This window comes from Phyllostomus discolor, chromosome 10 (assembly GCF_004126475.2).
Source record: "Phyllostomus discolor isolate MPI-MPIP mPhyDis1 chromosome 10, mPhyDis1.pri.v3, whole genome shotgun sequence".
Taxonomy (NCBI): domain Eukaryota; kingdom Metazoa; phylum Chordata; class Mammalia; order Chiroptera; family Phyllostomidae; genus Phyllostomus; species Phyllostomus discolor.
Genome location: NC_040912.2, coordinates 9,311,810 through 9,326,462, shown reverse-complemented (window position 1 = coordinate 9,326,462; position 14,653 = coordinate 9,311,810). Strand labels below are relative to the sequence as shown.

Here is a 14,653-nt window from a genome sequence, read left to right as displayed (position 1 = left end):
AGAGCAGGAGGAGGCAGTGGCCAGGAGGCGGGAGGAGGGAGCTGACTCACGGCGTGCCCTTTGCCATTGGCCGGCTGCACCGGTTAATGGCGATGCTCTCTGCCCCCCGCTCTCATCCTGGCCCCCAGCAGTTACACTGCAGGCAGCATTTGGGTCCAAAGGAAGTGAATGGCTCATCAGAGAGCAGGGACAAATTGGCACTAGCTCGGTGGTGCCCTGACCTCTTCTTAGCTTCTCGTTTGATGTGAGGAGAGGGGTCTGCTGCGTGCTGGGCTCCTTCTTCAGGAAGCCTTCCCGAGCCCCTTGCTCTCCCCCGCCAGGCTGTGTGTCCCTCTGAATTCCTTCTGTCTGCTGCCCTGGTGAGGACCTCACCACAGTGCAGAGGCTGGCACACCGTGGGCATTTAATGCACTCACTGAATGAACACCGTACTTAGCTCCACCATGAAGGAGAGACCCAGGCCCTGCCCTCGGGGAGCTGCAGGCTGGTTGATGAGAGCGGAGACAGCCCAGGCCAGGTGGGAACCAGAGTGGGCCACCCTTCCCTTCTCCCAGAGCCCTTAGTCTCCCGGCCCAGGCCGAACCAGGGACCCTGAGCTCCACTGCCACACCCCTGCAGCTCCCAGGATCCGCGACATACGGTTGTGTAATCTCGGGACTTGGACTCGCACACCTCCCAGCTTAAGGACCTCCTTTCCCAGCAGGGAGGTCCGTTTCGGTCATGGAGAGAAAGCATGTTCTCAGATGGCGCGTGAATCTTCCTGCGCTGCCTCCCTGTGTCTACCGTCCCCTTCCATCAGGGGCACCTCTGCTGTCAGATGACTGGGATGAGGCACAGCTGCTCCCTGCGCCACCAGAGCCGCCGCTGGCGCAGACAGCGGAGGGAAGCTTAGCTTCTGACGAGGGCTGTGTTGCCCTCTACCCACTGGTCTCCGTGAGGGCCTCAGGCGCTGAGAGTGGGGACAGGCACGTGTGCGCGCAGTGCGCATGCATGCACGCGCGGGGCTGGGCGCACCGTGCCCTGTTCAGACACAGATGTTCAGAGAGAGGTTGCTAGGGTGTTTCCAGGGCAGGGGCTTCAGACCCCCCTGTCCCTCTCCCTCTCCCTCTCAGGAGGCTCTCTGCTGGTGGGGTGGGTCTGGAGACGAGAGAGGCCTTCGGGGTGGACCGGTGATTGCTGCCTCACAGGACATTCCCACCTGGCTCCCGACCAGACCTTCTCCGGGGCATGGACTCAGCTCGGGTGCTGAGTAATCCCACCCGGATGCTGGGTGACCCCTGCAGCCTCCAAGGCCGCCTTCTCCGGAGCGTCAAGCCAGGAGGAAGGCGGGCTCAGGCTGTTCTCCCTGGGAGGTGGTGGGGGGGTGGTCCTGATTACCCGGGGCGCTGGAGTAATGCAGCCCAGGGTCCCTGACTCAAAGCCCATCTGGGCAGGAAGAGGCAACAGCCCACACTCTGGCCAAGAAGCTTCTACAGGTTGCATGCTTTCCCAGCGCAAGGCTCACCCTGGCTTTCCTTTCTCCTGCCCTCCTCTTCCTCCTCCTCCTCCTCTCCAGTAGTAAAGAGCGATCTCACCGCACTCACACCCCAGGGGTTGGGAACTCAGCATTCACGGCCCCTGACCCCCGGGGAGCACTGACTAAACAGGGAGAAGTCCTGATGGGGGACTGCACGCACCCACGTATATAATGTGGAAGAGAGATTTTTCCCTCAAAAGAGAGGAAGTATTTCCTTCTTCCCTTTCTGGGCTCTCACCGCTCGGAGCACTGAGTCGTGGGCAAATCACTTCCGCTCTCCTACCATGGGGTGGGAACAGAAGGAGCGCCCCCAACAACCGCCCATAAGGGGTCTTTAAGGCCAGCGGTCTAACGGTGCCACGCAGCCCTCTGCCCATCTCCGACGCTGGGTCGGGAGTCCCCTCCACCCCCTAAACCGCCCTCCTGGAAGGTGGGCGCAGAGCCCGAGACGCAGGGGCTGGGGCACTCACGCGTGGTGTTGTACTTGACGCCGTTGAAGTACTCGGGGCACGGCCTCTCCACCAGGGCTCCGGCAGCGCTCCGGGGCCAGCACGTCCCGATCTGGTCCACGGTCGTGTTGCAGTAGGAGTAGGGACCTGGCGACGGGAGAGAACGGAGCGGGGCTTAGAGGGCTTGCCGGGGTCGCGGGGCGCAGCGAGACGCAGGGCGCAAAGCACTCGGGGCACCGGGCCCTGGAGGCACCCGGCGCGCCCGAGAAGGAGCCCGCGCCGCCGGGGTTCGCTCGCCTCCCGCCTACCCTCGGGGTCCAGAGGCTGCGCCCAGCCGTCCGAGAATAGCTCTTCGGCCAGCGCCAGGCTGCAGTTGGCTTCCAGCAGGCTGTGCAGCAGCGCCACGTCCATCGCGCCCCGCAGCCGCGCGCCCAGAGGCAGGCGAGTCTCGCCGTGGCTGCCAGGGACTGGGTGCGCGAGTGAGCGGGAGACGCTGAATCGGGACCGTAAGGGAGAGGAGCTGCGAGCGCTCGGAGCTGCGAGCCCACCCTTTGGGTCGTGGCCAATGGCGGCATTAGGGGGCGGGGCCGGGTCGGGCCGCTACACCAGACCCCAGCCCAGGGTCCTGCAAGAAGACCGCCTTCTCAGGCCCCGCCCTGGTCCCCAGAAGGATGGGGCGGGGAGGGGCGGGGGGCGGGATGCAGAGCAGGGACCTGAGGTGGCTGAGTGCCCTGGCCGAGGATCGCAGCTGCTGGGGCAGCAAAGCACGCCCGCTAACGCGCCCAGGGACCCACTGCAGTCTGCCTCACTGAGAACCAGAACTGGGCTGCTCCCTGTCCGAGCTTCTTCTCCCAGAGCTAGGACACGGGACCAGGGCAGCAGGGAGCGGGGCGGCGGGGCGGGGTGGGGAGACGAGAGTCCGCGTGCAGAGCTGCCCTCCAGTGAAGCTCCTTGCGGCCTCTGGGAAGGAAGTGGATCGGAGGGGCTTCGAGAGAAACGGGGAGGCCACCGGAAAGTCTAGTGAGAACACGTGGCCTTAATGGGCGAAGACCTGGACCTGGCTTGGGGGAGGGGTGCTGCGATGGAGAGAGGGGGGTTCCGAAAGGAGCCAGCCCTGGTGACAAGGGACTGGAGAGAGGACTCGGTGGCGCAGCCCAGGGAGAAACTGTCTGCAGTCATCTGGGGGATGTCAGCCACCAGGGCCTAACTGCCGTGGGCCCGGAGAGAATTCAGCCTCTCTTCCTCCTGGCTCTGGCCTGGCCACCTGGGAGTGGTTTCTGTGTGTGTGTTGGGGGGCAGGGAGGGAGAGTAGATCAGGCCCCCCAGCAAGAGTAGAGGAGCTAAAACCCTTCTGTGGAATTTGCTGAGCACGCCCCGCCCCCCCAGGACTACCTGCTCTGTGATTTCTTGTGGCTCCATCTGAGTGCCCAGGGGGAGCCCCCTCTGTTCCTGCCTGCTGAGTGATGAGACCTGGGCTCAGGAGACAGGGGCTGGGGCGTGCGACACCCCAGCTCAGGCAGGGGTCTGGTCCTGCCTGTCTCTACTCTTCCTGCGTGTTACCCTAGTTTTCATCCTCTCTTCTGGGGCTGTTTCTGCATCAGTGAAATGCTCTCCGAGGCCCCTCCCAGCCCTGAGAGTCTCTGGTTCCGTGTTTTGAGACGCAAAGAATGAGGACGACACACGTGCGTGTGAGTGAGTGTTGTGTGTTTCTACCTTTAGAGGGCAGGGAGAGCTGGGACCCAGGCCTGGCTCCCTTGCCAGCCTCCACTGGGAGCAAAGCTGCCAAAGAAGGCTGAGCCGACCCTGAGCCAGCACTATGCCCGGAGCAGGGAGCAGGGAAGAGGTAGCTGGGCTGCCTTGGCGTGCCCAGCCTCACCAGCCACCAGGGTCATGCTGCCATCCCTGCCCGGGCAGAGCCAGAGACCAGAGCCCAGAGCCCAGGCCTCAGCACTGGGATCTCTCCAGGCCGGCTGACTGACAGGTACAAGGTGCAGGCCAGCTGGCCAGGTCCACCCTCTGCCTCCTGAATGGGCAATTAGAGCCCTCGGCTCAGTCCTGGGCAGCCGCAGAGACAAAGGTTCCTTGGTGTCCACAATAACCAGTGCCTGGAGCAGGAGGGTGGGGGACACGTTGAGTCCCAACCTCAGTCCTAGGCAGAGTCCCGTCCCCAGCCCCAGGCTGAGCCCTGGCTCACGGGACGCCCCCCGGGCTGGAGTGTGGTGGGCAGGGTCGGCCCCCATCTTCGCCGAGAGGCAGTCTCCTCCGTGTCGGAAGGAGGGCCCTGCACACACCACTCACAGCACTGGGAACTGGCGGGGGGAGCGGAGCTAAGTTAGTACCTGGCCCGGCACCAGGGCCACCACACAGGGGAAGCAGCTAGGTCAGGGGGTGGCGGGTGCCCAGTGACCAGAGTCCAGGGCTTCTCATCTCACATGTGGCTCTCTGCAGAGTGGGTGGTCGGCCTGGGTGGCCTGGCAGCTCTCACTGTCACACGTGATAAAGGCTTCTCTGGGAGTGACCGCTTCGGCGGCAGAGCCAAAGGCCATTCTGCACCTTGACAGGGCAGCCGGGGCCGTGCACAGACCCGCAGACCCCAGGCCCCCTGGTTCCTGGGAGGCAGGGCAGTTTCTGCACGGGCTTAGGCCGGTATTGTAGGCACAGTCGTCTGTTATTCTGGGTGCGACAGAGGAAACTGAACGAGGTGGCAGCTTTGGAGCAAACTGACTACTGCTCACTTTAGCGTTTGCAAAGAGGCACAAAAGTGAGGAAAAAACTGTCAAGAGCTACGACGTCCCTCGAGTGGATTAAATCCAACAACAGATAAGGAAGTTCCGGCCTCCTTGCTGACTACGGGAGCGGAGGGGGATGGGAGGCCCCTGGGAGGGAGGCCCTGCGGGGGAGAGGGGGATTTGGGACAGCGTGTGCCCCCAGGCTGGCGGGACAGGTTGCAAATAAATTCAGGGAAGTGTGACAGGTGCTGGGGAAGGTGTGTGTCAGGAGCAGCACCGGGCGAGGAAGGAGTCTCTGGCTCCCTCCTGACGTCAGCTGCAGTGGCAGCGACCGGGTCCAGGCAAGCTCAGGCACCCATCACGGCCGTCGGGCACAGCCTGAGGCCTGGCATCAAACGGGCACGCAGAACACAAGGGAGACACACACGGCGTCGCATGTCCTCATGGCGTCACACACTCCCCCATTCATCCCACTGCCCATCAGGTGTCAGCAGGATGGGAGGGGGCAGAGTCTGTGTTGGCATCTCCGAGGGGCCATGTGTGGCCGGACGGGAGAGATGGGCATGCAGAGCTGGGACACAGGTGCGGGGTTTGCTGGGAGTCACAGTGGGGTTGCTGCCGAGGCCATGGGGGCTCGGGAGAGGCCAGAAGGTGGCCCACTCTGGCACTGTGACACTAGGGACAGTGTCCCCAGGCCAGGCACATTCTCCTCACTGCGGCCCACCCCAGCCCCCTGAGCATACGGGAGATGGCCTGGTGTTTTCACGTTGCACCGTAGGACCAGGCTGTGAGGGGCCTGGAAAAGCGCTCGGTCCCAACCTTCCAGTCCCACATTCTCTCTTACGGGTGGGCAAAGGGAAGCCAGAGGAGGGAAAGAACGACCCCTTGGACCCCTCCCAGGCCACCCTCCTCTCTGCAGAAGCCGGGCTGGGCTGCTGGGCTGCTGGGCTGCTGGGCTGCTGGGCAGGGGATCATGTCACTCCTCACAGGAGCGGCTCTCCATGGCCCTCAGGAGGGAGCCCAGCTTTCCACACCACAAAGGACATTCCCCATCATCCTCTATCTCCCGTCTTCTCCCTCCCACTCCCTGGAGACGCCCTTTGGAACAGTTAGTTTGTCACTTGGTCCCTGGAGCCGCTCCATACCTCCACACCTGGACTCGAGCTGTGCCCTCTGCCAGGGGTGCCCGGGCCCCCTCCTTCTAACACCCCCCCCCACCGTGATGCCCACTCATCCTTCCCACTGTCAGCTTCGCTCTCGCCTCCTTTGTCTTGTCTGGGTTGGGCGGCTCTCCTTGGTGCCTCTGGCTGCTAGGAGTTCGCCTACATCACACCAGGGGGATCGGTTTTTTCTTCTGTTTCCCCGACCAGCCTTAGGCTCCCCTAGGGCAGGGCTGGTCACGTGCGCTAACCGGGCCCAGCATGCATCAGACTGTGTTCAGAGAGCCACCACTGAGGGGACAAATGTCTTGGTGGCAGTCTGGTCTCCTGGGCCAAGGCTCTGCTTCCATCTGGCCAGTTCTGGGGTGTGTGTGTGTGTGTGTGTGTGTGCGCGCACACACATGTGTATTGGATTGAGGGGTGATTTTAAGGGATCCCCAACCCTGAATCCGCTGCACCTTATATTGCTTATGGACCAAATACATAATACGCCTTACAATATGTACTCCTGTGATGAATGGAACAGATAATTTGCATAAAGCCTGCTGGAAGTCTCTTGTGTGTGGGGGTGTGTTTCCTCTGTTGGGACCTCGGTCAAGGGCATACAAGTTGACTTTGATTCATGACCCCTTAGCACCCTGGGCCCACGCCTGGCCTAACTTTAGTTTTGCCTTCTCATGGACGTCGGTGTGTAGGAGCGAAGACCTTCTCACCCAGCCTGAACCGAGAGCACCACCCACCGCTTCCGCATTTACCCACGCGCTGCTTCCCCCGGGGAGCGCTCTCTCCGGTCTGTGCGTACCCTTTCCCGGCAGGCAGCTTTCTCCGTTTTATCCCAATGCCTGCTTGTCTACACAACGGATTGTTTGGTTTTACTTGTGTTTGGACTTCACGTCAGTCTTTATGCATTTTTGCGATCAGTGGGCACCGAAAAGGAGACCATGACCACATAGGGACCTGAGCAAGTCCAAGCGGGGACCCATCTCGCCCTTGGCCCGCACGCCCCACGCAGGGACATGGCTGATGAGGGATGCTGGGTCCCCGCTGTGGCTGCCAGGCAGCGCCGCGTGCGGGATGAATATTTAATGGCATGGGGAAGCGTTCGCACTGAGTTATGAGAGGAGAAAGCAGGTTACAAAGCCGTGGACCCAAGAGTGTCCCAGTTTTACTTAAAAATAAAACAAAAATGAGAAAACATGAGGCTCTATGGACTGATAAACTCCTGAGGCTCACAGACCTTATAAGAGCCTGTGGGTTGTGGGACAAGGGGCACTTATGGTCTTCTTCGTGGATTTAAATTTCCTGCCCGAATGTGTGTGTGTGTTGGCGGGGGTGGGAGGGAGTGTGGGTATAACATGTGTCCTGTTTAAAAACAGATGAACGGGATTACAAGTTACACAGGGGAGGCCTTGTGTTGGGAAAAGCTGGGGGCCTCCTCCCCAGGAGGGGAGGATGGGGAGCCAGTTTACAGGGCTCACTAGGAAGGCGAGAGGCTGTGCCTTGTGCTGCAGGGGAGAGGAGGGGAGGGGAGAGGAGAGGAGGGGAGGGGAGGGCAGAACGAAGACTGTGGGCCTGTGGAGAAGGCAGCACTGCCGGGGGGGGGGGGGGTCTCCATTCCCGCCTGAAACATCCATGCCACACCCATCTAGGTCTCTCGCTCAGCCTGCTCCGTAGGCCCCGGAGGTTAATTTTAGCCCATTTAGGACCCCAGTGCACTGTTGGTGGGACTGCAGACTGGTACAACCACTATGGAAAGCAGTATGGAACTTCCTCAGAAAACTAAAAATGGATCTGCCTTTTGACCCTGCGATTCCACTGCTGGGACTCTATCCTAAGAACACTAAAACGCCAATCCAGAAGAACCTTTGCACCCCAATGTTCACAGCAGCACAATTTACAATAGCCAGGTGCTGGAAGCAACCTAGGTGCCCATCAGTGAATGAATGGATCAAAAAACTATGGTGCATTTACACAATGGAATTCTGTGCAGCAGAGAGAAAGAAGGAGCTCCTACCCTTCGCAACAGCATGGATGGAGCTGGAAAGCATTATGCTAAGCGAAACAAGCCAGACAGTGAAAGACAAATACCATATGATCTCACCTTTAACAGGAACCTAAACAACAAAACAAAGAAACAAGCAAAATATAACCAGAGACACTGAAGTAGAGGACAGGCTGACAGTGCCCACAGAAGAGAGTAGAAGGAATTTAAGGGGACAGTGGGAAGGGTTTACAGGAACAAACTTAAAGGACACATGGACAAAAACTAAGGGGAGGGGGGTAATGGGAGGGAAGTGGGGAGAGGTGGGAGGGGGGCTGGATTGGGAGTAAAAGGGAGAAAACTGTATCTGAACAATGATTAAAATAAAATTAAAAAAAAGTTTTAGCCCATTTATCACAGAGGGGGAAACAGAGGCTCAGGAGGTATAATGGGTTGAATCATGACCCTGAAAATCCGTGTACCGAAGTCCTAACCCCCAGTACCTCAGAACGTGGCCTTATTTGGAGACAGCCATTTAATTAAGTCATGAGGATGGGTCCTGGTCCCAAATGGCAGCTGCCCTTTTACAAAGAGGAGGTTAGGACACAGACACACAGAGGGGAAATCAAGAGGCAGGGGGAAGATGGCCATCTCAGGCCGAGGAGAGAGACCTCCGAAGGAACTAACTGCTGACACTTGATCTTGGACTTGCGGCCCCCAGAATCGTGAGAAAATAAATGTTCTTTAAGCCCCTCCTCCCAGAGCATGCCACTGCAGTCCTAGCAAACGACACAGGCGGGTTAGGGGACTGGCCCAGAGTCACACAGCTGCTGGTGGAGGAGCGCGGCGCCAGGCTTGGGTCCGCCTGACCCCAGTACCCGAGCTCTTGACCCCACACTGTAAGGAGGACAGGCCACAAGGAGGGGACAAGGCTGTCCCCTTCCCTGCCCAGCTTAGGCTGCATTTGGTGCTGGTCTCAGTGCAGACTGGCACCCTGGTCTCCAGAGGCACCCCCAGCCCTCCCCGCTCCCCGCTGCCTCTGTGGATGCCCACCTGAGCAGGCCAGGACCCTGGTGGGGCCCGGGGGAGCCCAGGGCTGTTCTGACCTCGGCAGCGGCTGACCCTGACTCCAAACCAGCAGCTGGAAATCTCCAAGGGCTCAGACCCCAGGGGCCCGGCTGCTGCTTCACGGGTCCTTATGAGGAGGTGAAGCTTGTAGTCATGACAACCAGAAGATGTATTTTACACCTTTTGCTGGTGTTGCCCGGGTTTAAAAGCACAGGGGTGGTCCCTCCTCGGGCCCCTGAATGCAGCTCCCGCGGCTTCCCTTGGGTGCAGACGCAGGGAGCGGGGAGCTGGAGGATGACTCCCAGCTGAGACCTTCCTCATCAGGGAAGAGCCTGAGCCCCTTGTGTGGAAGGGGCTGCCCCAGGGCAGAGACAACAGCCAAGCCGGGAGCCGGAAACCTGTCACCGTTCACCACCCCGCACAGCCTGGGCTGGCCCGGGAGAGCCTCTGCCTCCTGCAGGCCGGCAGGCCCAGGGCGTGCTGGGCAGGGGGTGAGCATACCTGAGAGGTTGGCGAGGGAGGTGGCGGCGTGGCAGTGCTGCTCTGGCAGGGTCCACGGGCGCTGGTCTCCGGGGGCCTGGCGTGTCCCAGCTGCCTGGGAAACAGGAGGGATGAGGGTCAGAGTCTGGCCCTGGCCTGCCATCACAGCACACATCTGTCCCCTGCCCGGTTCTGTCGTTCATTCCTTACTTCTCCTCCCTCTGTTGTACAGAGGGGGAAACTGAGGCAGGAAAGGTCCAAGGCCAAACAACAGAACGGCGGCCTGGCCAGATCTGGAACCCTGTCTTCAGGAGTGGTCCGGCGCGGCATGACCTCTGAGATAGGAACCTCCTCCATCTGTCTCTTGGCCCACAAAGGTCTCCTCCCCAGGATGGGGGGCACTCCTGTGAGGGGGCCCCCAGCAGTTCACTCACCCAGTAAATGCTGTACGCCTGCTGTGCATCAGGCCCTGGCTGGGGGACCCAGCAGGTGCACTTGGGCAGCCTCAGGCCACATAGGGGTCCCCTAGACTTAGAAGGTGCAGGAGGGAGCGGGGAGGGCGGGTGATTGCACATCGCCCCCCAGGCAAATAGGCAGTGCAGAAGGTGTTAGGTCAACACATGGGAGAGACTCCTAACCTGGACATGGGAAGACAAGGGAGGCTTCCTGGAAGAGGTGGCCCTTTGGGGACAACCAGAGGATGAGTAGGGAAAAAGGAAGGCCTGCTGTGCCAGTGTGAGCACTCAGAGAACAGACACGGTTGTTGTGACATGGCACCCTGTCCGAAAGATGAAAACCACCCACGGTCCCATCACCTGAGAAAAGCATGTAAAGTGGGTGCTGCGCTTGGAGGGATAAAGTAGGTGTGGCTATCTCTGTGCCTCAGGGGACCATCATCAGGTGGGAAGGATGGATGGGTGGCCGACTTGTTACAGCATCTACAAGTTGCTACGGAGAAATGGGGTCGGTCATGGAGGTGGTCATGCTGATGTGGGCTTTGAAGGTTGAGTAGGAGTTCGCCCAACTGGTAAGGTCTGGGCCAGGAAGAGCATCCTGGGTAGATGCACAGCATGTGCAAAGGATAAGAGGCTGGAAAATTCATGGTGTGGGACTAACCGAGAGCAACATGCTCTCAGATACTGACCCTTGTCCCTCGTTCCTCCCAAGGCCACCACTTCTCCTACTCTGGGGCCAGTGCATGTGCATGAGTCGTGTGCACACGTGTGTGTGCGTGTGTACAAGGGATGGCCTTGACATTCTCAATTCTAGGGTTCCGGAAGCCACTGCCCCCCTAGAGGGTAGTCCTTCCCCCTCCCCCTGCCTGTCAGATGTTTCCTTCCTGACAGCTGGGTCAGTGTTTGTCCCAGGGCGTCCCCAGGGCAGGACTCAGCAGCCCTCAACATCACATTCCCTCCCTGGGGCAGACCAAGGGGTTTGCGTGGTCCCCAGAAGACGCGCCCGGCATGGGTGGGAAGGACAGGCTTGTGTGGCGTGAAGTCGGCACTTACTGTGTACGAGACACAACACTGAGCAGCCTCTGAGGCAGCTGCAAATCAACCCATTTCACAGACGTGGCCACTGGGGCTCAGAGAAACAAAGTCACCCCCCTCCCTGCCCCACCAGGGCCACACGGCAGGTCAGGGGCAGAGGCAGGGTGGGGCAGCCTGGCAGGTGGGGGCTCGGCCAGATGTACCCAGGAGGGCCGGTCCTGGGGCAGGAAGTGGAGGCCTGTGGTGCACGGATGCTGAGAGAGCCTGAGCCCCAGACGGGGTGGCTAGGGGCGGGGCTCGGGAGGAAACTGGAGTAGGAGGCTGCTGTCACCCACAGTGCAGGGGCGGGGCCTGGGGGGAGAGAGCTGGTCACAGGGGCAGTGGAGGCAGACCAGCCAACCTGGCAGTGCCCTGTGCAAGGGAGACAGGAAGCTACAATCCCAAGTCCCCTGTAGCCCTATTACTGTCGCTTTGGTGGGGACACCTAGGGCTTCCGTACTGATTAGCTCTCGGCTGTGCCAGGGCAGGGGGCCCCTCCCACCCCTCGCTCGGTTCCCAGTCCCGAGCCTGGCACAGGGCGGGTCTCAGTACATGTCCGCTGGCCGGCTGGATGGACGGTTCTCTCAGGCAGGGAGAGCCGCATCCTCAGGCCCAGTTCCGGGAGCTCAGGTGCCGGGCTTCCCCTGCTCCTTAGATTTCCTCCTCTCTGAATTTTCACCTTCACTCTGTGCCTGGAACTGGGAGCCCTCACCTTTGACCAGGGAGGCCCTGGCAGGGGAGGGGACAGCGAGTCTGAGCCAAGACACCAGCTGCTCTTCCTCCACCTTGGACCCTGTCCAGGCAGAACCTGTGTGCCCCAGGAGCCAGGCGGCCCTCAAAGCTGCCACCTCCCCGGAGCCAGGGGGTCTAGCCGAGCCCAATGCTCCTTCCTGGCCTAGGGACAAAGCTTCATCTAAATTTAGTCCCTGGTCTAAGCCGGGGAGATTTACGGGACCAGAGGTCCTGCAGCCGGACTGCCAGTAAGCAGAGGGGAAGGGGGTGAGCCGTGACCTGCCGCCTCCTTCTTAGTCCAAGGTCAGAGCGGGCTGCCCTGGGAGTGAGAGCGCTCCTCCCTACCTTCCCTGCCATTCGCTGGCCTCCCTGAGCCTGGGCGAGAGACCGAGGGGGGAGAAACTAGGGCTCTGCGCCCCTCTCCCCTCTCAGAGGAGGAGATGGGGCGAGGGGAGGAGGGCACGGGGAGAGGGTGAGGTGGAGAGGGAAGGACGGGGAAGAGAGAAGGAGGGAAGGGAAAGGGAGAGAGAGGAGAGGCGGTGGTGAGGCCGAGGCCATCAGGGCCCAGAGCAGACAAGAGTCCGAAGTAGGCAGGGGGGGGAGGGGATGTCACAGGAAGGAAGCAGGTTGCTATTGCTAGAGCCACTGGGCCGGCTTCCTGGGAGGGGGGAACTTAGACACTCGTTTCTCATTTGTCAGGTGCCAGACATCAGGCGAGGACCCCCAGAGCCCCTCAGCTGCTTCCATGGACTCTCCCATGTCTGGGTCTGTTGTTAAAGCTCCCTTTCCCCCAGATGTCCCACTCCCCCTTCCGGGCCTCATTCAGCCTCCCGCTTGCCCAGAGAAACGTCCAGGCCTTGCTTCATGGAGTGTGCTGTCGTCTCTGGGAGCGGGCGGCTCCCTCTCTTTCTTGGGTCCGTCTCCCTCGCCTGTGTCAAGTGGCACACAGGTGTCTGGGGGGTGGGGGGAAGGACAGGGGAGGGAGGAAATACCTAGGCCCTCAAAAAAGGGAGAGGGAGCCAGCAGGGGCCCTGTAACAGGACAGCGGACCCAAAGCTATCTCCTCAGTTGCCGACTCAGCTACCGTCATTTGCCAAAGAGTCACCCTTCTCCGAAATGTTTTGGCATCTGCGTGTCATTATTAATATCAAATCACATTAAAATGAAATTTTCATTAAGTGAAAGGAACCCGGAATGGGGCTGCCTGGTTTGCATCCTGGCCCTCCCACTCACCAGCCCAGTGGCCTGGGGCGCAGGACCTGGGGTGCAGGACCTGGCCTCGGCTTCCTCATCCGTAAAATGGGGATGTTGAGGCCGAATCTCCTGGGGCTGCTGTGAAGTGTAAAACAGATGAGGTGTGTCGGTGCTGGTCACCGTGCAGCACGGGGGACGCCCGGTGCAGCTGCCGAATAGAATGAATGAAATGAGCTTATTGAGTGATGGAGCCTGCTCTCCGGTGGATTCGAAACAACATCTAAAAAATTTCAAATTTTGGATACAGTGGCTCTCGGCAAGCTGGCAGAGGATTCCTAAGCATGGTCGAACTTAGATCAAGCAGAGAGTGACAGCTAAGAGGGTGCAGGACTGGAGCAGTACTAGGAGTACAAAATTAAGTAAGCCACACTCTCAGACAGCGCTTCTAAAACATAGTTCCACATCAACGAAACAACAAAAACAAAGAGGGAAAACGAGCTGGTCAGGTCAGAAAGCACTCAGAAAGTAGTTGAATTTGGGGGAAATCATTAGGTGAATTGGCTTTGGCCTTGGCCTTGGCCTTGGGGAGGGCTGTGGAGGTAGGGAGGGTCCAGGCTTCTGGAGGGGGACCCACAGCGGAAGGGAAAGAACGGACAGGGGAGAAGGAATTTCTGGCCCTGAGGACGGGCCTGGGCCGGACAGTAGGTCAGCCAGCGCGCCCCATCACCCCCAAGGCCTCGCGGTCCTATCCGAGCTGCCGGTAGTTCATCTCCTCCACCTGCCCCTCCTCGCGGCAGGAGATCAGCATCCCATCATCCGACACCGGGATCCCCAGCCCCGACCCGGCCACCAAGCCCAGAGCCTCCTTCACCCCGCCCAGGAACTGGGCGCTGAGACCCCCCCGTGCACCCCCAGCTCCCGGCGCCCCCACCCGGAGACGCGACCCCTGCTCCCCACACTCACTCTGAGCAGCGGCGGGAGGAGGCAGAGCAGGCAGAGGAGGGGTTGTGGGACGTGGAGGAGGCGCGAGGGCGCTGCGGGACACCCCATGCCCGCTGTGGCTGGGGACGGGAGTGCACCTCCCAGCATGGATGTCCCGCCCCTGCCTGCCCCTCCCCCGGGCCAGAACTACTCGGACCCCGCCTTCCCCGCCCCGCAAGGAGGCCAAGGTGAAGCCCTGGGCTGGGGGTGTTCCCCTCCTCCGCGTGCCCCCACCCCCACCCCCACCCCCACCGCCAGCCCAGAGCGGCGGTGACACCGCCCCACAGCCGGCCCCCTCCAGGTTATTTATAGCGGGTGCCGGGCAGCCGTTTCTTGCCGGGCAGCCGGGGCCCAAACTCTGCCTGGAGCCTGCAGAGAAGGGGTTAACTACCGCCTTTTCTTTGCCGCTGCCTTTGCCAGGGCTGGAGCCGCCCTCCTCTGCGACAGAGGGATTGAGGAAGGGGAGAGGGGTCCAGGCTCTGTTTGTGGCCTGAGCGCAGGGTGGGCGGTAGTGGAGGGGGGAGGGGGGGGTTTCACCCTGGCGGGCTCCCCGCGGGGGAGCGGGGGGGGGGGGCTTATTCCAATTGTCCAGAAAGCTTGGTCCAAGCGCCAGCGCCGGGTGGGACAACTGGAAGTTGACTGTGGGTGCAGGTTGAACAGCAGCACCGCACCCATGTCCACACTCCCGACTGGGATAGCCGCAGTGTGGGGAGGCAGGGATGCTCTTAGGGAGCACGCTCTCAGGGCTGAACGTGTGTTTAGGGTCACCACGCTTCCAACTTATTTTTACATGGTTCAGAAATGCAGACACACACACACACACACACACACACA

The 14,653-nt window shown here is 60.7% G+C and overlaps 1 protein-coding gene across 3 annotated transcripts in view; it reads right to left on the bottom strand.

Annotated features, from left to right (window-relative positions):
• The window catches only part of CRHR2 (corticotropin releasing hormone receptor 2), a 37,848-nt gene extending 23,903 nt beyond the window's left edge, over positions 1-13,945 (bottom strand). For 2 of the 3 annotated variants that reach the window (XM_028525879.2, XM_028525880.2), the window contains exons 1-2: positions 2,274-2,424; positions 1,987-2,112 (exon numbers count right to left, since the gene is read on the bottom strand). In XM_028525879.2, coding sequence (XP_028381680.1) covers positions 1,987-2,112; positions 2,274-2,376 — 229 coding nt within the window. In that variant the 5' untranslated portion in view covers positions 2,377-2,424. Of the gene's footprint in view, positions 1-1,986; positions 2,113-2,273; positions 2,425-9,404; positions 9,499-13,801 lie in introns of those variants that run through there. The other variant, XM_028525877.2, reaches the window with a different exon arrangement.
• Between the last annotated feature and the right edge of the window lie 708 nt (positions 13,946-14,653).